The 23,470-nt window shown below is 42.2% G+C and overlaps 1 protein-coding gene across 3 annotated transcripts in view; it reads left to right on the forward strand.

Annotated features, from left to right (window-relative positions):
* Positions 1-13,827, forward strand: part of FIG4 (FIG4 phosphoinositide 5-phosphatase) — a 57,270-nt gene extending 43,443 nt beyond the window's left edge. For all 3 annotated transcript variants that reach the window (XM_081000379.1, XM_081000380.1, XM_081000378.1), the window contains exons 20-23: positions 2,102-2,297; positions 8,123-8,205; positions 9,736-9,822; positions 12,533-13,827. In XM_081000379.1, coding sequence (XP_080856505.1) covers positions 2,102-2,297; positions 8,123-8,205; positions 9,736-9,822; positions 12,533-12,710 — 544 coding nt within the window. In that variant the 3' untranslated portion in view covers positions 12,711-13,827. The remainder of the gene's footprint in view (positions 1-2,101; positions 2,298-8,122; positions 8,206-9,735; positions 9,823-12,532) is intronic.
* Positions 13,828-23,470: the final 9,643 nt, after the last annotated feature.

Raw genomic sequence — 23,470 nt, forward strand, 5'->3', positions numbered from 1 at the left:
TCCACCAGTAAGACATCGCTACAGCCCTGCCTTGCTGGCCACAGTGGCAGTGCCACTCGTCAGGGCTAGGATCAAGCTGGGGCTGGGTGAGAACAAGAGAGAACTAGGTTGGCATCAGTAGACACAGAGGCATATGCACCTGCATCCAATGCCACCTCCAACTTGGTGCTTCCCCCACTCTCACTGCCACCCTGCCCTATCTTAGTCTCAATGAGCAGCAGCCCTGACATAGCTAGGAGGACATCTTCATATGCCACAGCTGTTTTCCACAGATAAAGAAGCAGAAGCTGCCAGTGTGATCTATTTCTGCAAGAAAAGCAGTTATAGCAGTAGTGTATTTGAAGTTTCGTGTTACCAGTGCAGTTCAAGTCACAGATTTGAATGCTGTGCTGAGACATCTTTGCACTTGTATTAATTTATGAAATAATTTTCCTTTGTATCTGACTATTTGCATGCTTCAACCTATAGGACAACTTGTTCTTCTGACTGGATACCGAGGTCTTTGGTTCTTCTGCTCTGTTCTCTTTGACTTTTTTAACCACTTTTTTTTTTTTTTTTTTTTTTAAAGAGCATTGAGTGTAGATTTTTATTTCTTCATTCTCCTCATCAGGCTGTAAAAATCCATTTGCTCAGAACACAAAAGCTTTATATTTCTAAGAAAGAAATTACTTAAATGTATGCAAGAGATCAATAAGGCTATCTGTGCTGGGAATCCTAAAGTGAACATTTGTACCTGAACAATATAATAGATCAATCACATTCTTTTCCTTGAAATAGCTCAAAGACTCCAAATTGTTGCTTTTGATCCATATTTTCAAAAACTCAAAGTGTCAAAATGTTCTGAGCCTGGTTTGGAGCCATTAAGCTACTTCACTATTTGGCAATTTATAGTTTTCTATGACTGGACTAGAGGTATTAAAAAGTGACTCAGTGCTTCTAGCAAAGCTTTTTGAAAGCCGCCTTCGTACTGGGTTTGCTTGCAGAGTTCTCCCTAATAACGTTAGGGAGAACATTAAAGCTGTTTTAATTAGGTGCTTATATTCTAATGTTTTTGCACCTTAGTTTAAGATGCCGTAGTCAGTATCCTAGTCAAAATGACAGGAAGACCCAAGCGTTCGGGGACAGAATAAACTGTGGTTATAGTTGAGAACAGTGGGTAATATCTAGTGTTACTCAGAGTTAGATCCATTGAAGTCCATTGATTTAAATACTTACAGCAATCAATTTCAAATTAGTGGTTTGTATCCAGTGGAGTTCTGTCAGTGCAAGGACTTCCACTACCTCTTCTCTTCTTGATCTGCTCACCCAGCCTTCCATCTTTTCCAGGGTTTTCCCCCAACTCTCTTGATCAGATTTGGGGGTGCATGAAAAGATAAGAGAGAAAGAAAGAAATCCTTGTACTAATGGGACAATTTCATTGGATACAACCCATTGGACTGAAATAGGGTAGATCCTTTAAAACCAACAGGACCCATTTACTTCATTCCATTGATTTCATTGGGCCTACTCTGAGTATGACTGTTGGATACTACTTAATGAGTATAACAGATAATTAGAGAACCCAAAGGCCTGTGACATAAATGGAAAGTAACATATATAGCAGAGGAGTCCATAGAGCATTTTTCAAAGCAGCATTGTGATAAGACTGAGAGTTGGTGGAGATGCAATGCTCCTGGTTTCTTTATCTGTGCTTATGACAAAGGTGGGCTGCAAGGGTGCATGTTTTGAAAGGTCGCTCCCTTCCCTTCAGACCCCCTCCTCTCTTTTTAAAATTTATTCTAATAGCCTTAACCAAGACCTGGATATATTGTTTTCTGTTAGGGTCAGTGATGACAACAACATTTGCAACATTTGCACTCATAATGCTTAACTGTGGCTAAGGATGGGGAGGCAGAATTTGCTGAAGGGAGGAGGGAACACTTGATCTTGCATCCCATTCCCGATCTCTTAAAGAAACCATTTGGACTTTCATACATGAGAAAAGAAGAGGCTTTCTCTCTTCTTGCCCTTTCACTTCTGTCTCTTGAAGGGAATGGTGATAAAATTGAACTGCCTCTTTCTTGAGCTATCATTATGTGTAATAAATTCCAATTTTGTTTAGGAACAAGAGCAATAGAGAAGAAACGGTGCTTCAGCGCAAAACGGCTGCTAGCGCTCCACCACCACCCAGCGAGGAGGCCGTGTCTAGCAGTTCGGAGGATGATTCTGGAACTGATAAAGAAGATGAGGGGGCTGCATCTCAGCGTTCAACGCCAGTGAAAATGACAGATACGGGAGATAATGCCAAAACAACAGAAGTAAGGAAGTGTGCTAACCCGCAAAGGGACAATATCAGCACATCTCTTTCTTTACAGCATATTTGTTCCAGTGTTGTGTTTGATTTGTGTTTAAGGCTTACTAAAATGAACATCTCTCTTTACATGTTAGGGGCTTTCCTCACTCAGCAGTAAGAGAAGGTACTATAAACTTTTAAAAAGAAGACACTTAAAAAAAAATACCTGTAAAAAAAATATGTGGAAGCTTGGAGGCAGATGTAGTTCTTAAAGCAGTTTAAAACTTCTCTCTTTAACTCTTTTTTAAGGGAGCAAGGTAATATATTAGTTTTAAAGCTGAGTTATAGTGTTGATTTGTATTAGTTGTTTAAATTAAACTAGGTAATTCAGCTAGGAGTGAAAGATGTGTTAATAGAGGTTTGGCTTAATACAGAAATATGGCTTAATAGAGCTCTTTCAAATACGAACACTAATCTTTCCAGATGACACTCCTGTGCAGACTTCAGTACCATTATAATACTTCAGTATCTGGGGATGTTAATGAAGATCTGTAAAAACAATAACACAAAACAGATTAGCAATTTTATAGCAGCAGAATCTGGATTTTAAATATTGCACAAGGGAATGAACACAGCAGGCAAGTGATAGGAAGAACGCAGATGATGATGCCACTTGCTCTGCTGTGACATTTGTGGGGAAGCCCATGGCTCCAGCCAATTTTCTTGCATGATCATTGCTTGAATTTAATTTTCTTGTTTCTAGATAAATTTACTGTAGTTTGGAGCACCTTGATGAATTTGGAAGGTCATAGGCTGGCCCAAACCATTTGTTTCCCCAAGCAGGTGCACGGCACTTTATCTTGTAATCCTGCTCGTGATGCTAGGTTTCGCTCTCTCATATTGTGACCTAAGCATGATTAGAGCTGCCCCCAGAATCCTTTACAGTGGAGGTGGCTAAGCCACAACCTATGGGACATAAACAACCCTCTAAACACTTTTTGTGGCCTCCCAAGTCTCCCTTCAAATTTGTCATATAAATGAAATAAAGAAAAACAGTTTAATTTGTTGAACGGTTATGTGGGTAATGCCAGGAGCCAAGATGCCAGAAGGCTTTCATGGTCACCCAAGGCCCTTTCAGATGTGGGCAGGATGAATTAGGAAGAAGCAATCCTTCAGGACCCAAGCCATTTTGGGTTTAGTAGGTAATCATAGTAGAGGAATGGGACGCGGGTGGTGCTGTGGGTTAAACCACAGAGCCTGGGACTTGCCGATCAGAAGGTCGGCGGTTCGAATCCCCTTGACGGGGTGAGCTCCTGTTGCTCGGTCCCTGCTCCTGCCAACCTAGCTGTTTGAAAGCACGTCAAAGTGCAAGTAGATAAATAGGTACCGCTCCGGCGGGAAGGTAAACGGCGTTTCCATGCGCTGCTCTGGTTCGCCAGAAGCGGCTTAGTCATGCTGGCCACATGACCCGGAAGCTGTACGCCTGTTCTCTTGGCCTATAGAGTGAGATGAGCGCTGCAATCCCAGAGTCGGCCACGACTGGACCTAATGGTCAGGGGTCCCTTTACGTTTACCTTATAGTAGAGGAATTTAACAGTTTGAATCCTTCCTAACCCACTGAATGGAACATTATACTCCATTTGGAGATTTAGCGCAAGAAAGTCTGATTGAATTTAATTTGTTGAATCCTAATTTGATCTAATGCTACAGTCCTACGCACATTTACTGAGAATAAGTTGAGTGGGTTTTATAAGGACTTTGCCAAGAGCAAAGTGCTGCTTGCACAATAGGCTTTTCCTTCTTTTTCTTCTCTGATGTATCACCCTAAAAAACCTTCCTGAAGGTCAGGGAACCCTCAAGAAAGACATGGGATGTAGTGGTGGGAATGTGATAGGAGGAAGGGGGCAGGAGAACCCATTTGCTCTTCTATTCACGTGAAATTTGTCTACAATCTCTTGTGACTCCAAAGTAAACTTGGTTAATGAGATCATCCTTGCAGTCTCTGAAAGTAAATGGCTTCGCTCATCATAGCCTTGAATAAAGTTTAATAATTACTGTGTCTAATGGTAGTGAAACAAAATTACTATTATCACTTTTCTAAGAATGACTTACTTATGGATATTATTTTCCAAGTCTTTTGGTATGCCTATAAGAAGGTGCTTATTATCTAAAGTCAGTCAGTTGCCAGGTATGCTTTTCCTTCATTGCCATGGGTTGTTTCTGTGATAATAAGCAATATTTGACATAGAGGCCTAAGCAACAAGTTAGAGAACTAATGTCCAATGGTTTGTGTTCATTTTGGGGATGTACTTGGGGGGGGCAGCAGGCCTCATTGCCCCTCTACAAACCTTATTCGAGGCCCTTTCAGGAGAGGCTTACTTTGTGGTGTTGATGTGGCTGCTCAGAAACATGAGTCCAAACATGACTGGACAGGCGCTAGTAGTTCAAGTCTTTGAATTGTGCCTCTAGAGTTCAAGGCCCTCAAACTTTACCTTTTATATTCCTGGTTTCTCTGTTGTGTTGGCTTGTCAGTGATATAATTCATCTCTTTGCAATCAGCCTCTCAAATAAAGGAAAACAGTTGTCTAATGTTGATATTTCCATGTGAAAGCAATTAATGTACTTTGGCAATCAGCCTTGAACAGAATATTGGCACTTCCACATAGCTGAATATGCTGAAAAACTGGTTTAAATTGCGTTATTTTAATCAGTAGGTTCTTAAAAGTTGCAGGAATTGAAGCTGTATCAAGGTCAAACTTTGTAATGCTAGCTTCATTAAAGTAGAAATCAATTAAATTAACTTCCTGCTGTTTACAAAAATTAAGGAATAACACTGTAGTCTAAACTATCTTTGTTCTCAATGTACAAAACATTATTTGTGTTAACTAGACCCCTGATGAAGAGTTCTTAGTAAAATATAAATTAAATAAATAAAGGATTGTCCTTTATACCCACATCTTGCATGATGTGCTCCAGATACTCAAAAGAAGCTATTTTCAGATGTTTACAAATTCCCAGTTGTAATCATATAAGAGAGGAGAGTGGGGTCACACATGTTTACCCCAGCTCCCATTCATTGTGTCCCACATTGTCCCTTCCCCAAGATTATCCATGGGATGAGGACACGTCTGCTGTGGGACAACCTGTGGCACATACATTTGCCATCCACATAACTTGAAATTCTGCCCAGGGACTTACTAGTCGTCTTACTAGATGTTTAATATACATCTTGTTTTGAGACGTACCAAGTGAAGTACCTTTAGATATTTTAGTGTTGTTTTTTATAAGGAGGGTTGAATGTAAAGAGTCTGCTGTACAAATGAGACACACTTCTTCTGCATGCATGGGACCCAAAAGTATATCCAGCCCTCTGGAGCCAGTTTTGGGGTGGTGGCTGCAGACAGCGAAATTGGCAACACTACTCCCTGCTATTTCCAGGTAATTTAGTGGGATGTATGGGAGGAAATTTTTAGTCAAAAAAGCTATTTGATGGGATCCAAATAGGTTTTTGATTATAGAATTTCATGGCATCCTGAGAGTTAGACAATCCATTGTCTGTATTTTTCATCTGTTGTCTTGGCTGGTGACTTGGCATGATTTTTAACCTTTTCCCTATCCACTTAAGCACCTGGTTTTCTGACAGCATGGCAGTGAATTGCCTTGATCAGTTGCCTAGCTAACTCACCGTTCTCCCTTCACACATTTCAACAACGGGGCGGGCGGACGGGGAGAATGAGTCACAGGGAATTTACGGGAAAATAAAGGAGGCATTGTGAGATAACAAAAATTGTTCCCGTAATTTAAAAGAAAAAAATGGAAGGCAAGGTTAAATTAAAGTATGAAGTAACTTTGACACATCTGCTATTGAAGTCTAATGTAGCATTGCAGCTAATTTATACTAGCTTAATTTCATAAATGTGCAGTTATCAGGAACCTGAAAAGAAATGACAATATGCTTTTGTATAATGTGCCCCGAAAACATCTAAAGATACATGGCGATGATAGTATTGTGAAAGCTTTATTTAATGTTTTGCTTCTTAAAAGGAACGTGAAAAATTTAACATGAGTCCAGACAATGCAGTACTGTATATCTATACACATTTTAAGTTCAGAGTCCTCAGAATTTTCATGCAACTGCCATTCTGTGTGATAGCACAATATTTTTTTGTGCCTTGCACACCTAAAACAAAATGTTGCAGGATGGAGAACCACTCTTTAGAGATTCAGGTAACCTGAGTTCGAGCAGTATGAGCAAAAAGGGAGCTCCAAAAAGATCTCTCCAAACAGAGTGACTAGGCATTAAAATAGCAAATGCAATTCAATGTGATCAAGGGTAAAGTGATGCACATGGAGGCAAAGAATTCTAACTTTATATAAAAGCTAATGAGGTCTAAACTGGAATGAGATCTTGGGATCATGGTGGATAGCTGAATGAAAATGTCTGTCTAGAGTGCAGCAGCTGTGAAAAATGCCATTCTTGTGTTTGGCATCATTAGAAATGGAATTGAAAATAAAATTAAATTAGCAAATTCATAATTGGTTTTTTAGAAATATATTGTTTGGCTGTTTTGTTCATTGGCTGCTTTGTGAGGAATGGTGGAATAGGCCTTTATAAAAATCCACGGTACAGTCCCATTTCAAATACTGTGCATCTCAAAGAGAGCATTGTAAAGCTGTAAAAGGCTCAGAAAAAGGCCACCAGAATGACTGAGGGGCAACTCCTATGAGAGGAAAGATTATAACATTTTGAGCTTTTTTTCTTTAGGGAAAATGCAAGTAAAGGGGAACATGATAGAGATGTATAAGACTGATGCATGGTGTGGTGAAAGTGGACAGAGAGCCGTCTTTCTTTCCCTCTTATAACGCTGGAACATGTGATCAACCAATGTAGTTAAATGTTAGAAGATTGAGAAGGACGTACTCCTTCACACTTAAACTATGGAATTCACTACAACAAGATGATAGTAATGACCACTAATAGTCATTACCACCAGTCAGTGGCTCTGTTCATATTAAAAAGGTAAAGGGACCCCTGACCATTAGGTCTAGTCATGACTGACTCTGGGGTTGTGGCGCTCATCTCGCTTTATTGGCCTAGGGAACCGGCTGGGTCATGTGCCCAGCATTACTGAGCCGCTTCTGGTGAACCAGAGCAGTGCACGGAAACACCGTTTACCTTCCCGCCGGAGCAGTACCTATTTATCTACTTGCACTTTGACATGCTTTCGAACTGCTAGGTGGGCAGGAGCAGGGACCTCACAACGGGAGCTCACCCTGTCGCGGGGATTCAAACCGCCGACCTTCTGATTGGCAAGTCCTAGGCTCTGTGGTTTAAACCCACAGCGTCACCCGCGTCCCTTCTGTTCATATTACCAATGGCTATTAGCCATGGTGGTGTACTATCTCTAGTATCTGACAAAGTATACCTCTGAATGCCAGTTACTGGGAATTATAAGTGGGGAGAATTCTAGTGCACTCATGTCCCCTTGTGGGTTTCAGTAGACATCGGGTTGAACACCATAAGAACAGGATGCTGCATTAGATATAGTGCGGTACCAAGATGGAAATGCTTCAGTAGGACACAAAACTGGCAAATAAAATTTTCTCGCTGCTTTTAGAATTCCCTGTTAGTGTTTAATACTGATATGTAGCTCTCAGCTCTATCATGAAGTAGCAGTTGTTTACTTCGGAAAAACTGAAAAAATGTTGCTCTTGAGTATTGTCTTTTTAGTCATTCTTTTTTTTTTTGTCTGGAAGCCACCTTGCATTTGTAAGAGGCAGGTATAAATGTTTAAATAAATTTTAAACCCAAGATTTAGTCTCACTAATATTTCTCTTGTTTTGCTGCAGAATGTAGTACAGCCTATAAAAGATATATATGGGATTAACCTCTCAGAATCTCCTTCGGAAGATGATCTCGGCATATACACAAGGTAATGTGTTTCTGATTATCTCACTGATGCTAGCAGGGAACAAATTTTTAAAAAGTGAATAGTAAAAGTGTATGTTCCAGACAAAATTAAGCACATTTTAAATTCCACTTGTTTCATTGGGAATGTTCACTATGTATTGAAAGCCAAAAGATCTTTAAAGGTCCTTACCTTTTGCCTGGATTGTGCTCATTGGTTATCTATATATAGTATATATCAAGCTGCACAGCAGCCCCATAATTTTCAAAATTACATTATTTCCCTCTGCTCCCAAGTTTATCTTCAAACAATACTGTGAGTTAGGTTAGGCTGAGAGATTGTGACTAGCCCATGGTCAGCTTCATGGAGAATTGAACCCACATCTGCCCTATTAGCTTAGTTGTAGAGCATCTGCTTTGCATTTCAGCATCTGGTATCTCTAGGTAGGACAGGGGGTAATCCTGACTGAAACCCCTGCCAGTCAGTGTGGACAATATTGAGCTACATAAACCAATGGTCTGACTTGGTATAAAGCAGCTTCCTATGATTCAGTCCAACACTGGCTCTTGGGAACCTGGGATAGCACACTCGCTAGAGCATGAGACTCTTAATCTCAAGGTCATGGGTTCGAGCCTCACATAAAATCATAGAATTCTAGAGTTGGGAGGGACCCCAAGGGCCATCTAGCCCAACCCCCTGCAATGCAGGAATCACAGGTAAAGCATCCATGACAGATGACCATCCAACTTCTGCTTAAATAGCTCCAAGGAAGGAGGGAGACTGTTCCACTGTTGAACAGCAAAAGATTCTTGCATTGCAGGGGGGTGGACAAGACTAGACTGAAACTAAAGCCTGGGAGGTGATGCAGGGATCCACTACCAACTTTTGTTCATCCTCTTCTGTCTTTACCTATCTTACTACTACAGTGCAGGCCTCAGTGGCTTCTTTGGCGTCTATAATAATCCATGGAAAGGCGGGGGATGGTGCCTCTACCAGCTCTTGTGCTCTTTTGCTAACTCTGCAGTTATATTTTTATGTAAAAATATAGTCTCTCTATATCTAAGAAGCATTGTATTACACAAGATGGCTTACATCAGTTAAAATAGCAATATGTTAAAAAATCCAGTCTGTGTAAGGGTTTGCTACTTACGTGCTGTTGCAACAAGTCTTGCACTCACTGACTGAAGTTAAAGGAATCACATAGGTCTGGGCCATGTGCAAAGTGCCAGCTGAACCGAGCTTCTCAGGAACACACTATGACTAAAATTGATTAGGCTTTTAGTGAGATTCAAAATGAAAAGATGCCTTGAAGGGCCTCCAAAGTATCTAGATCAAAGTGGATTTTAAAAAATAAATAAATTCAGAGCTACTGCATTACTCACCCACAATATTAGTGTCAGGAAAAAAGTGTGGTGTATGTTCCAGCTGCCCTTTATGGAACTTGATGTCCCTTACTTCAAACTGTATGACTCCTATATAGCTGCAAAAGACATGTTATTTTCTTTATTTCAGAAAGTTCTTTTTCCATTGTGATTTTTCTGCCTCTATTCATAGGTTTGTTCAGTTGGGGCACAGTCAACACAAGCACGACAAGAGTCACCAACATCTTTCTTGTAAGCACTTAGACGGGGTTATAAACTTGTAAGTACTTGCTGTCTTTTATTTTTCAGTTCATGCTCTTTCAATGCCCCTTTTCCAAATCCCCTTCTCTCTCTCTCTCTCTCTCTCTCTCTCTCTTATTCTCACAGTTCACAGTGGTTTTTGTATATTTTAGTTAGGCTTTGTATTTTCAGAGACTGTTGCTTTATATACATTATATAAGACAAGTGGTAAAATCAAAGTGGTATGTAAGAAAAATAGGACATTGGCTTAGGGCAGGCATAGGCAAACTCGGTCCTCCAGATGTTTTGGGACTACAACTCTCATCATCCCTGACCACTGGTCCTGTTAGCTAAGGATGGTGGGAGTTGTAGTCCCAAAACATGTGGAGGGCCGAGTTTGCCTATGCCTGGCTTAAGGGGGAAACAATAACCATAATTTACAGTTCTTCACTGGCATATGCAGTACACAGAGGCTTCTTTGCAGACACTCTAGTTCTTACGTTATGGTTATTTACTTATATTGTTCCATCAGTGTGAATGGTGCTTTACAGCATACAGGGGGATAATTCCCTGCCCCAAAAAGCTTACAATCTAAAGTTAGTACAATGGAAACAACAGAGGAAGGCAATGTGCTGGGGGTTTTCATATTTGAGTTTAGTTACAGACTCGGTTGCAGTAGGGCATGGGAACTAGGGCTAAAAGTGCCATGGAAAAGGTGGGTTTTGAGGGTGGGTTAGAAGGGTGTAACAGGTGGGATTGTCCAGATGATCTGGGAAGCATTTCTTAGCATACAGAACAGCAAAGGATAAAGGGAACAGTCTTTACAAAAACAGGAAAGGTCACAGACGATTTATTGAGATAAAAGCAGAGAGATAAAAATAGGACAAGGCCATCAGGGATTTGAAAGCAAGAACAAGGTACCCTTGGTAGATGCGGGAGTGGATAGAAACCCACTGTAGAGATTTAAGTGACGAGACAGGTAAATGTTTTTCACAACAGAGCACTAGATAACTGTGAGATAACAGAAGACCAGAGAGATGTTTATGCTAAAGGAACAGAGAGGAAGGGCTTTATTTTCACAATCATATTGTAAAAGAAGTGACACAACTTAAAAATGGCCTGAGCATTGGCAACACATGAGAGAAAGGAGTAAAAGATAAAGGCATGGCTAATTACCAGGGTGGGTAATAAACTTCTACATTCATAAGGAAAGTTTAAGAGGAGAGGGAAGTATGGGAGGAAAGATGAGAAATACTGAGTTTGAAATGATATTTAAGGAGAAATATCAGAGATTCAGTTTGAGAAGCTGGACTGGAGTGAGGCAAACAGTTCAGAGATAAAAGAGAGGGGGTATCATCTACATACAGGTGATACTAAATGCCTTTGGATTTGATAATCTCACCTAGGGACATTAAATATATAGAAAGTAAATCAGAGGGCTAAGAACAGATTCTTGAGGGACCTCGGCATGCGCCCCATCTGCACTATAGATTTAAACCAGTGCCATACCAATTTATACATTCATGGCTTTCCCAAAAAAAATCCTGGGAACTGTAGTTTGTTAACGGTGCTGAGAGTTGTTAGTAGACCCCTATTCCCTTCACAGAGCTGAAGTTTCCAGAATTCCTTGGAAAGAGGAATTGACTGTTACACCACTCCAATAACTGAGTTTCCTCCTATGAAAACATTGAAATAATGATTTGGTAGAAGGATTGCCAGCTGAGGACAGAATCGTGGAGCTCCATAGCATGAAGGCAGTTATGCAAGAGTGGGAGCGCCTTTGTCAAAGGCAGTGGGAGGACCAAGGAGAATGACACCTTTTACATCAATGTAAAAAAATCCTGTGCAAATTTGCTGTTGTGCAGGCTGATCAATATTCATTGGATCCAGAATGTTTAATAGTTAATGGTTTTTAAATATGTACAGAATCTCCATCAACCATAGCTAAATTATCTCCATTAGAGACGCTGTTTGCCACCTAATGTATTTTAGAAAACTGTCACAACAATGCTTCCCCTTTCTTCACCTTCCCTTGAAGGGAGAGAAAATCTGTCTCTGGAAGTTAGAGGTTATAAAGCTGTGTGATTCTTAGAAAGAAAAAACTTCTCAGGTTGAAACCTAGTGACAGACAGGTGAGCGGGCAGGCGAGTGTTGTTGTCGGCGGCGGTCAGGCGGGTGAGCGAGTGTCGGCAATCCCCCCCCCCCCAAAAAAAGAAGCTCAACAACACTAGGCAATTCTCCCCCCAAACAAGCTTAACAACTCTGGGCAATTTCCCCACATTCTCTTAATTTGGAGTCCCCCAAAATAGGGGTCGTGTTGTACACGGGGCAGGTTATACACGGAGAAATATGGTACAGGTGATGACAGATTAATAATAAAACAGAACATGGGCTGTATTTTTTATTGGCAAAAGGTGACTCTTCATTCTGCTTAGATGCAGCACATTGTTGCTAAGATACCAACCAATTAAACACTCAACAATGTTTTGCAATAAAACAGTCTACCTGCAGTTTAAAATATATTGTATTTTATAGATCATAAGTGCTTATTACTAGAAATCCTAGTAGAAATTATCGCATTTCAGGATTTTCCCCTCCATTGTATTATCAATTTAACTTACCTACTAATGCAAAATGGCATGGAATCCTCTGAGCCTACAATAGTGATGTATATAGAATTCATGCCTACCCTCCTCTTTTATGGTTTCTCTGTAGTTTAATGCTAGTTTTATTTAATTTACTTTTCACAGAACACACATCTCTGCTTTCTCCCAAGACAACATTTATGAAGTCCAGCCTCCTAAAGTAGAAAGAAAATCTATTGAGATATTTCATGCTCACATCCAGGCTGGCAAAGGCATCATGCAGCCATTGGGAAAAGAAGACATCCTCCTGTATCGAGAATACATTAGAAACAGATACATGTGAAGAACAACTGTTTTTGAGTCCTCTGACAGCCTGAATCACTGAGTCACAGTGGAAAAGTAGATATCTCTATTATATGCTTCCCTCCACCATACGTCAGATGGTTCATAGCGGCCTATCATGACTTTTTTTTGTTGGTAATTAAGTTAGAAAACAGATACAAATATCCTCTCTTTAGAAACAAGAGAGAGTGCCTATTGATAAGACTTGTGAACTGTTCAGATTAATTATGTTCTCTTTAGTTATCTGTGTTGCTTAGGTCAAATTTCTTGGGCACTTAAGTATATATATAGGCACTTACAATACATATAGCCAGCAGGGAGCAGTTGAGAATGCTTTTCACAATTATGGAGTTCCTTGTGTTTGTCTAAGTCAAGGTGAGTCAACATGGTATCCTCAATATACTTTTGGGCTCCAGCTCCCATCATCTCCAGCCAGTCTGGGATTACAAGAGTTGTAGTTCCAAAACACCTGAAGGACACCATGTTGTCTACCCCTGGTCTAAGCAGTATTTATCATGTGACTGCAAACAGGATGTGTTTGTAGTCAGAGTGCTCTAAAAGAAAAATAAGATAGAAGACACATCCATCCAAGATGTTTGTAGGACATGATCTGAGGGTAGTATTATATCTGTCTGCTTTATCGATAGCAGGAAGTGAAAATGTGCCAGCAAGTTAAGTAAGCATACTGGGAATTGAAATGGCACTTGGCTCTTGTTCCACCCTTCTCTCTTGAGATGTTGGCAGGGTCCCAGCAGCATCTCTGGAAACATTATTGTGTGCTGCAAAGTAATTTCTAAAACTTCCCAGATCAGAGCTGAGTGTCATTAAAATTTTATTTGATAAAGTAGTGATGTGTTTGGCATTAGGTAATAGAGATGAGAACTCGCCATGGCTTGAGGCATGGAGCATTGCACTGATGTACCTAGCTGCATATGGGAGGATTATTATTCTGGAACACTAGTGTGCTCTCATAAGCTTCTGTACATTTATATGAAAACTGGATTTCTATTGGAATCAGAAAAAAATGAGTTCCTATTGTTTGATTAGTGAGAAACTCATGCCCCATTCCCAACAAGTATCCTGTTCTTTGGTACATAATAAACATTGAAGTTGTGTTATCTCTTTGTTTATAGGTGTCTTGCTTTGATATTGAGCAGTCACATTCCACTCTAAAGTCCACTCAGTTTGATTCCTGCAAACAGCTATTTACACCCAAGAATGCTCTTTCTGTCAGATCTTTTTTTGCTACCTAGATCCTTCATTGCGACAAGAATGAGCTTCTCTTTAAAAGGTAATTCTAGAAGAAAACATGAGTTGTGGAGCCAAGTATTTAATGCAGAGGCACTTAGACAGCCCCCTCAAGAATTAAAGTTGGGGAAGTCATTTGCACAGGTAGGTGAATTAAGAAGTCTTCCTCCCCTTATTTTCCTTCAAACATTAGTTTATCATGCAGCCAGCAGGCCTAGGCTTTTGGCAAGTAGCCAGCTGCCTCGTGTCAGGTAATGGCCAAGCCAGTTGCCAAATGCCCATTGACAAATAATTAGCAAGTCTGGCCAACAGTCACATGCTTGGTGGGAAGTGGGAAGCAGCTGGCGCACACCGACTTACCAGTGTGGGTGATTATCTACTTGACATGCATTCCATATTCCACTATCACCCTGAGTTTCATTTAAAATATTACTTCTGCAAGCCGTGTATCTTTCCTGTAAGTATAAAGCAGCATTTACATTAAAAATGCCAGTATTAAATCAAACATTTGCTCTGTAAAGAGCAAGAAACAATAATTATTTTTAAGGAGCACACATCATCTGATGAATTCCTATCTAAGGTCACAATTTCTCTTTGCCATTGCATCTAGTTTTAGTAGACTTAAGACAGATTCCATTTGTATGGGAGTGATTATTAATGAATGGAAAAAGATCTATATGCAATTAATCTTTTTCTACACTTCATACTTGCTGTAACATAATATGCTAATGTTGCTCTTTCTATATTGGTATGCTGTTAAAAGTTTATTTTTAAAAATCATGTATGTATTTCACTTCTACAGGTAGCTACCTTGGTTTTTTTCCTTACAATTAAATATTTGTACCTATGGATAATTTAGTAGATTTTCCAGACCAAGAAAAATAAACAGCAACAGGTTGCACATTGCTTGTAAAAAGACAAGTGAAGTGTGTGTTCTTTTATTGGAAAGATAAGTGGTTTTTCATACTTATTTTTGTGCCAGAAAATTTTTCCACAGTGCAGTGATGCTGTATATTTCTAAAGTATCATTTTGCTTAGGCTAAGGTTTTAGTGATACTTGTAATCAGTAACTTTCACAAGACACAGTCCCATCTCTTCAGGGCTTCTCTCTCCTTTTTGGTAAAACAAAGAATATTTCCCACCCCCATTCTGTACGCCAGCATTTCCCTCTCATAAAAAATAATGTGAAACGCATTGGCATGGGGCACATCGTCATAATGCCTCCAGGGAAAGAATCCCTGATATCCACTTACTTTTTTTTTGGGGGGGGGGTTAAATATATAGTAAGCCTCTTTTCCTTACACCATATCCTCTTCCAAAGCTGTTAACCATAGGTTCCTGGTTCTGATGTGATGTGAAACTATACTTAATGGCAGACTTCCTGATTTGCTCTCCCATCCTGGGGGTTGAGAACCTGTGGCCCTCCTGATGTTGCTGAATTCCCATTATCCCTACCATTGGCCATGCTGGCTGGGGATGATTGAAGCTGCAGTTCAACAACTTCTGGAGAACCGCCGATTCTTCACCTCTGTCCTACTTCTACAAAGAGAGAAGTGAAGAGGCTCTGTGCACAGCCAAAAGGCTCGTTCATATGACAGATTGAATACAGCTGCTCCTGTTTCATTTGACCAATTATGCATTTGGGCCATACCTCAATATCTGTTTCTGCTCCTCTGGTTACAATGACCTCTCATGCCTTTATGTAGTTCACTTGCTTGCTGCACAGGTCATTGCCTGTCTAGACCATTATCATTTTTCCAGCACTGGCCAGTTCTTTTCCTAACAGTTGACTCTCCTATGGAAGCTGCTATTGAGCTGCAGTTCTGCATAGAGCTATTAGGTTTTGTTTTACTTTATTAAGTAACTGCTATTTCCCTGCAGTCATGTGGATTTTCATTGTTCAATACAGCAGTTATTGTAGCTATTGTTCTGTAAATCCCAAGAGGTTCTTGTTACACTCAGTTTACTGTAAATCTATTTTTCTGCCTCTGCCAACGGCTGTATTTTGCTATCCTCCATACTTGGATTATGGGGCCATATTATGTGGGTTTCTTTCTTTCTTTCTTTCTTTTTACTTATCCGTTCTCCAAACATAAAAACTCATTATTATATTTTGTTACACTTACTCAATTAATGTATTGCCACCTTAATTTGCAAGAACATGGGCCTATAGTAACAGCTACATTTACAATGCTTTTAAAAGCACATCATTATTAATTGAATTTCTATACTACCATTCATCTGAAGTTCACTGGGTGGTTTCTCCGTCCTCCACCAGTCACGGACTGTGGGCCGGGGGGGAGGGGTGGCATTATTAATCCGGGAAGATTGTCCTTTCAGGGCTCTACCATCGCCATCGATCCCCGGCATTGAATGTGTTGGCCTAGTGTGGGGCTCTGAGGTGAGCTTGGCTGTCTGGCTGGTGTACCGGCCACCTAGCGCACCAGCAGCCACCCTGTCAGGCCTGCTGGAGGCGGTGGCCGGCTGGGCCTTGGAGTTCCCTAACCTATTGGTATTGGGGGACTTCAACATCCATGCTGATGCCACTCCCTCCTCACAGGCTCTGGACCTGGTGTCTTCCATGGCAACACTAGGGCTCTCCCAGTTTGTTTCAGGCCCCACACATCAAGCAGGCCACACGCTGGATTTGATCTTTGGCGTAGGTATAGATGTGATCATGTCTCCTTCAATTAAGGTGCCATGGTCTGATCACTACGCTCTGAAAGCCAGGATTGACTTTCCACCCCCACCCTGCTTAGGTGGCGAGCCGATTTGGGCTCGCCCGCAGAGGCTGATGGACCCTGATAGATTCCGTCAAGCCTTGCGGGACCTTGCTCCCCCTGGCGACTCATTGACTGAGCTTGTTGAGGGCTGGAATACCCAGCTCCTGGCAGCCATAGATGAGATCGCACCTAAGCGCCCTCTGCGACTCCGCAGAAACCGGGCTCCCTGGTTTACCGAGGAGCTTCGGAAAATGAAGCGGGACCTCAGACGGCTAGAGCGAGTATGGCGGGGTGCCCGTGACGGAGCCTCAAGAACATCTTATAGGGTTTTTATGAAAACCTATGAGATGGCGGTGAAGGCTGCTAAGAAGTCTTACTTCTCGGCCTTCATTGCATCCGCTAGCTCTCGCCCGGCGCAATTATTTAGTATAATTAGGTCTTTAACGTCCCTTGAAGGACAGCCAAATTTAAATAACAATCTGACACACAGCTGTGAGGCATTTGCGAGCTTTTTTGCGGAGAAGGTCCTGTTGCTCCGCCATGACCTCCCTGCCAATTTGGATACAATAAAGGAACTGGAGGCCCCTCGACTGTCCTCGGGTCCAGTATTGGACCACTTTGATCGGATATCCCCAGCCGATGTGGACAGACTCCTCCGAGCTGGAAAGCCCACCACCTGTCCTCTTGACCCGTGCCCGTCTTGGCTGATTAGAGCGTGTCCAGACGAGGTGCGGGCCCCCCTGGGGGATATCATCAATTTGTCCCTTGGCACCGGGATATTTCCAGGGGAATTGAAGGAGGCAGTGGTGCGCCCGCTCTTAAAGAAAACATCATTAGATCCCTTAGATCTATCCAATTACCGCCCGGTTTCGAATCTTCCATTCCTGGGTAAGGTGATTGAGAGAGCGGTTGCTGAACAGCTTGGTAGGTTTCTGGATGAAACATCGGCTCTGGATCCATTCCAGTCTGGCTTCCGCGCTGGTCATGGGACCGAGACGGCTCTGGTCGCCCTAACAGATGATCTCTGCAGGCAGCTGGATCGAGGCGGGTCGGGGCTGCTGATTCTTCTAGACCTGTCAGCAGCCTTCGACATGGTTGATCACGAACTCCTGGACCACCGCCTTGCCGACGTGGGGATCCAGGGCACAGTCCTTCAATGGCTGCGCTCGTTTCTCTCCGGTCGGGGACAGAGGGTGGCGCTTGGGGGGGAATTGTCATCCCGCCACTCCTTGGTGTGTGGAGTGCCTCAGGGTGCGATACTCTCCCCGATGCTTTTTAACATCTTTATGCGCCCCCTCGCCCAGCTTGTCCGGAGTTTTGGGCTGGGTTGCCATCAGTATGCCGATGACACCCAACTCTATCTGTTGATGGATGGCCATCCTGACTCGGCCCCAGACACACTGACCAGATGTTTGGAAGCTGTGGCTGGATGGTTACGTGGAAGCCGGTTGAAGTTAAATCCCTCGAAGACAGAGGTCCTCTGGCTGGGACGGGACGATATGGGATTGGGGGGGCAACTCCCATCTCTTGCGGGGGTGCAATTAGTGCCAGCACCGTCCGTTAAGAGTTTGGGTGTAATCTTCGATACCTCCCTCTCTATGGAGGCGCAGATTACAGCTATAACAAAGGCGGCATTTTTTCATCTCCGCCAAGCTAAGCAGTTGGCCCCTTATCTCTCTCGCCCTGACCTAGCCACTGTGATCCACGCGACGGTCACCTCCAGACTGGATTATTGTAACTCGCTCTACGTGGGGCTGCCCTTGAGACTGACCCAGAAACTCCAGCGGGTGCAGAATGCCGCGGCGAGACTCCTTATGGGGTCTTCGCCGCGAGATCACATTCATCCGGTACTATACCAGCTGCACTGGCTCCCGGTGGAGTACAGGATCAGGTTTAAGGTGCTGGTTTTAACCTTTAAAGCCCTATACGGCCTAGGACCCTCGTACCTACGGGACCGCCTCTCCTGGTATGCCCCACAGAGGAACCTACGGTCTGCAAATAAAAACATCCTGAAGGTCCCAGGCCTCAGAGAGGTTAGGCTGGCCTCAACTAGAGCCAGGGCTTTCTCGGCTGCGGCTCCAATCTGGTGGAACGCTCTGTCACAAGAGACTAGGGCCCTGCGGGACCTGACATCTTTCCGCAAGGCCTGCAAGACAGAGTTGTTCCACCAGGCCTTTGGTCAGGGCCCAGCCTGACTCCCTCCTCTGGCAACCTGCACAGAACTTTGCTTAACGGTTGCCATTAATTTGATTTTAATTAATTTTTATAATGAAATGTTTAGAATGTTGGATTATTTGATTGTTTGATTATTTGTTTGTTGTTAGCCGCCCTGAGCCTGGCTTTGGCTGGGGAGGGCGGGATATAAATAAAATTTATTATTATTATTATTATTATTATTATTATTATTATTATTACAATATAACAACACAAAAATACACAACATAATAATAATATATGGGAGTTATTGTTTTTATTACATTATTATTATTATTATTATTATTATTATTATTATATCTTAAGCCTACCCACCATGTCATGTATTAATTAAAGTGATATGTTCACAAACTGCATCTTAAAGCCTCTCTTGATCATCCTGGCTTGTCCCCCAACCTCTCATCCTTCCCTGTCACTCTTTGGCCTCTGTTGCCAACAGGTGTCGTGGGTTGGCTGGGTGCAGATGAGTGCTGGGAGACAGGAGCTAGGGGATCCCCAAGGGGAAAAGGCTCCGAGCCAGGGGATTGGTGGTGGGACAGTGAGGAGTGGTTAGAGGGTGGCCAAGTTGGGACAGGCTGCTGAAGAATCCAGGGGGTCTTCCCTTCCTGCTGTCACCGGCTCCTCTGCTCCCTGGTCTCTAAGAACACAGAGAGAAATGGAAAGAGCAGAGCAGACCCTGGAGAGGAGGAGCCTTAGTGGTGGGAAGGCGGGGACCTTCCGTCCTCGCAACTGCCTCATTGGGGCAAGACCTACTGGGAAGAGTTGCTGGGATCACTAGGCCTGCGCTGTTATGGTTTGCTTGGATAAAGAATTAACTTCACTGACACTGTGTTTTTCTTTTATTGCTGACCTACGCTTTATTCCAGCTCCTGACAACGGGAGGCCCTGTCCCCCCAGCTACAGTCTGTAATGTCATGGGGGAGTGGGGCGTCCTTGAACTTAGTATGAAGTAGAATTGGAAGTCTTAGAATCGGCAGCTCCCTGAACTACATTTGGTGCAATAAGCCATGCAAGCATTGCCCTATAGGTCTTGTAGACTGGATGAGTAGTTCTGGAGTATTTCAATGGAATCCACTAGGCCAGCAGAAAGATGTGAAATTCTACTTTGGTATGTAATCTAGTTTCCTTAAAATAACAATTTGTCATTTATTAACACAGATGATAATATAAGAAAAATCATGGTGCACATTGGGTACAAATTCAGAATATACGTTTAATGAGTTGCTATGTCATTATAAAAGGTGGCACTCAAAGACACCATTACATTTCTTCCTTTTATCCTTTCTCCTGTGAAAAAAGTTTCCAACACGTTTTACAATGTGTTCTCGACTCTTGTATTAGAAGGAACACTTCTTAGTACAGTCTGTACAATTTTATCATAGTTTTCCTATTCCAGTTTTCCACAGTTGTAAATATTTTGTCTCTCCATTTATCATTGAGATCACTGAAGTTTTAGACTATCCCCTGTAACACCTATATCAGCTTTGTGTCTCAAATTTGGAGATGAGCTGCTCTTTTTCCCTTGTGACCTTAGACCATTGGTCTGACTCAGGCAGGTGGTCTGACTAAGGCAGCTTCCTATGTTCCTGCAAGGTACATAGAATAAGATCATGCTTAATCTTGTTACGTGATTTATTCCAGTTCTTGGAACAAAATTCCTTTAAAAATGAATCCACTGAGAATGAGTAAGGGGTTACTTTTGCCTACATCAAAAGTGGTGTCCTCTTCTCCCAGGCCCTTTGGCCAATTAAACAATCTATGGCCTTTTAAACTGGGATGAGGGTGAGGATGTTTTGTTGTATTTTTTATATTTATGTATTTATTGTTTATGTATTTTTGTGTTTTTATATAAGGGGTCAGCAAAATTTTTCGTTAGGGGACCGGACCACTGTCCCTCAGACCTTGTGGGGGGCCAGACTATATTTTGAAGGGGGGGGATGAACAAATTCCTATGCCCCACAAATAACCCAGAGATGCATTTTAAATAAAAATACACATTCTATTCATGTAAAAACACGCTGATTCCCAGACCATCTGCGGGCCGGATTTAGAAGGTGATTGGGCTGGATCTGGCCCCCGGGCCTTAGTTTGCCTACCTATGTTTTATATTGTTATCCGCCCTGTGATCCTCAACTGAAGGGCAGTATGTACATTTAATAAATAAATTGTCGGCAGAGTTAGTGGGTGATTGCTAATTACACCAGCAGCCAGATATTAGAAGCTACAGTTGGAAACCTTTAGCTTTGGCCTATTGAAAGGCATGCTGTTTTATTTCAAAGTAATTTCTGCTTGCACCACACAATCTTTGCTCTCTGACTAGGGCTCATTGATGGGTACTGCCATCTGCACACCTTATCCATTCAGCTGCTTGGTAAATCTTCAGCTTTCTCACAAGAAATCTGGAAAGGTGATAAGTTAGCTGAAGGGTTCTAATATAGAGGCATCATTGCCCACAGAATGCATGCTCATCCTACTGTCAGCTCTGGTTAACAGGTTGCCGGTGCTCACAACCCTGCAGAACCTGTTTATGTAGAAATGATAGTAGGAGAAAAGAAAGGAGGGTATAGATCTTGAGAAACAATCTCCCCCTGAAAACTACTTTCTGTATCCAATCACAGATAGGCATCAAGGTGTTCATTCTGAAGCTAAATAATCAACTGGGGCGGGGGTGGGGGGATATAGACTGAGCTGGCAGAAGTGGCAAGTGGCTGCACATTTGTGATCCCATCTACTTATTACCAGCAATCTGTTCAAAAGGTCTAATGAGGTGAAGGCTGCCACAGTTATGAGTGCTCTTTCAAAATCAGAGGAAATGAGTATATTTCTGCTGCAAGTAATTCCTGAACAAATGATTGGATAAAATGAACTCAAATAATTACAAATATTAATATTTGGCTGTCACACACATTGTAGATCTCAGTGTGTGTACAGTTAACTGGGGGAGGAAATTAAACCAATTAATCTGTCTCTAAGAATCAGCCCAAATATTCAGAAAAGCCATGAAAGTCAATGACATTTTAACATGATTAGGTTCTCTCAAAGGAACATACGATCTTCGTTACCTTACCTGACCCAAGTTTTAAAAATAACATTTAAATTTCATCTTCCAGATTTGTCAGCCTGGGAAAGTGTGAATTGATAATGCAATAAAGCCAGAACAGAAACTGGATGTTCCACCTAGCCCTAATCAACCAGCAGCGGTCAAGGAGTTCAAAACAATAATAGCCAACTCTCCACAATCTCATTTGGGAAGTGGATTTGCTAACCCTTTTAAGATATACCGTACTTTTTAAATTCCTGCATTGGAATTGCTTTGCTTTGCACTGATTATTTGCTACACAACTAATAATTTGGTTCTAATTAGGCTACCTGTCATCTAGTCACAGTCTCATCTTAACTCTTCTTGTGCAGTTCGCTAGTACAGCAGTCAGTGACTTCATCATGCAGTTGATGTGAAAGCATATTCTGTATGACTTATTTGCGTGGTTGAAAAATATTCTTAGAAATGTTTTTTCCTAACAGAAATAGAAGACTGTGTTTGTACACACATCCTGAGAACAGCAAAAAAGAGAGAGAAATGTATGGGCACAAATTGAATGGGGTGCAGTTAGGTTCACCACCACTGCCCTATTAGGTAAACCTATGGCACGCATGCCAAAGAGGGCACTCAGAGCCCTCTCTGTGGGCACACACAGCTTTGCCCCAGCAGGGCCATAGCTTCCATGGCGGGGGCGGGGGGGGAGGAGGAGGAGAGGGCTCACGCATGCCGTCCAAAGCCTGCGGCACCAGGGCCTAGCGAGTGAGTTGGGGGGCTGAGCAGGCATTGACTTTTGATGCACCAGGGCCTCCCGCCAGTCTGTTTTTCCTACTCAGGAGTAAGCCGCCTTGTGTTCAGCAGGGCTTAACTCCCAGGTCAGTAAGCATATTGTTAAGTTGTAGGCGAACATATCAGACGACACAGCGATTCTTCAAACAGCTCTTCTTTATTCTGAGGCCAGAACTGAACTAAGCTGAAGGGCTCAGTCAGCCTGCTTATATAGAGCTCCAGTACCTTGTTACTGTAACAACTTTCTAAAACTATCCAATCACTGACCATCACTTTCGATCCTTCATTTGCATACAAACTATCCAATCACTGAACGTCACTTTCGATCCTTCATTTGCATAACTATCTACAGTATCCCCCTGCTGGCCCAGGGTGAGAACTTCAGTACATAACACATATAAAGATGGCAACCTAAGAAGGGGCTGCTGGGTTTACATGTTCGCTGGTCTTTCCCGCGGAAGCCAACCAAGAAATTCATTCCATGGAGGCTGCGATCAAACAGCAGCCGAAGAAACAGCAAAATAATAATAATACCCCACCAATCTGGCTGGGTTTGTTTGTGTATATATATATATATATATATATATATATATATATTTGTATGTGTGCACACAGACAATCATTATCTCATATTAAAAACTGGGAGAGGGTGGTACAGCCCACCAGTGTACACTAGTAGCCAAAATTGTGGAACCTCCTGGAAAAAATGTATTTCCGAGGTTTGATGGCTCCTAACACCACTTAGTTTTG

The sequence above is a fragment of the Podarcis pityusensis genome, assembly GCF_964106645.2.
Source record: "Podarcis pityusensis genome assembly, chromosome: 3".
Lineage (NCBI taxonomy): Eukaryota > Metazoa > Chordata > Lepidosauria > Squamata > Lacertidae > Podarcis > Podarcis pityusensis.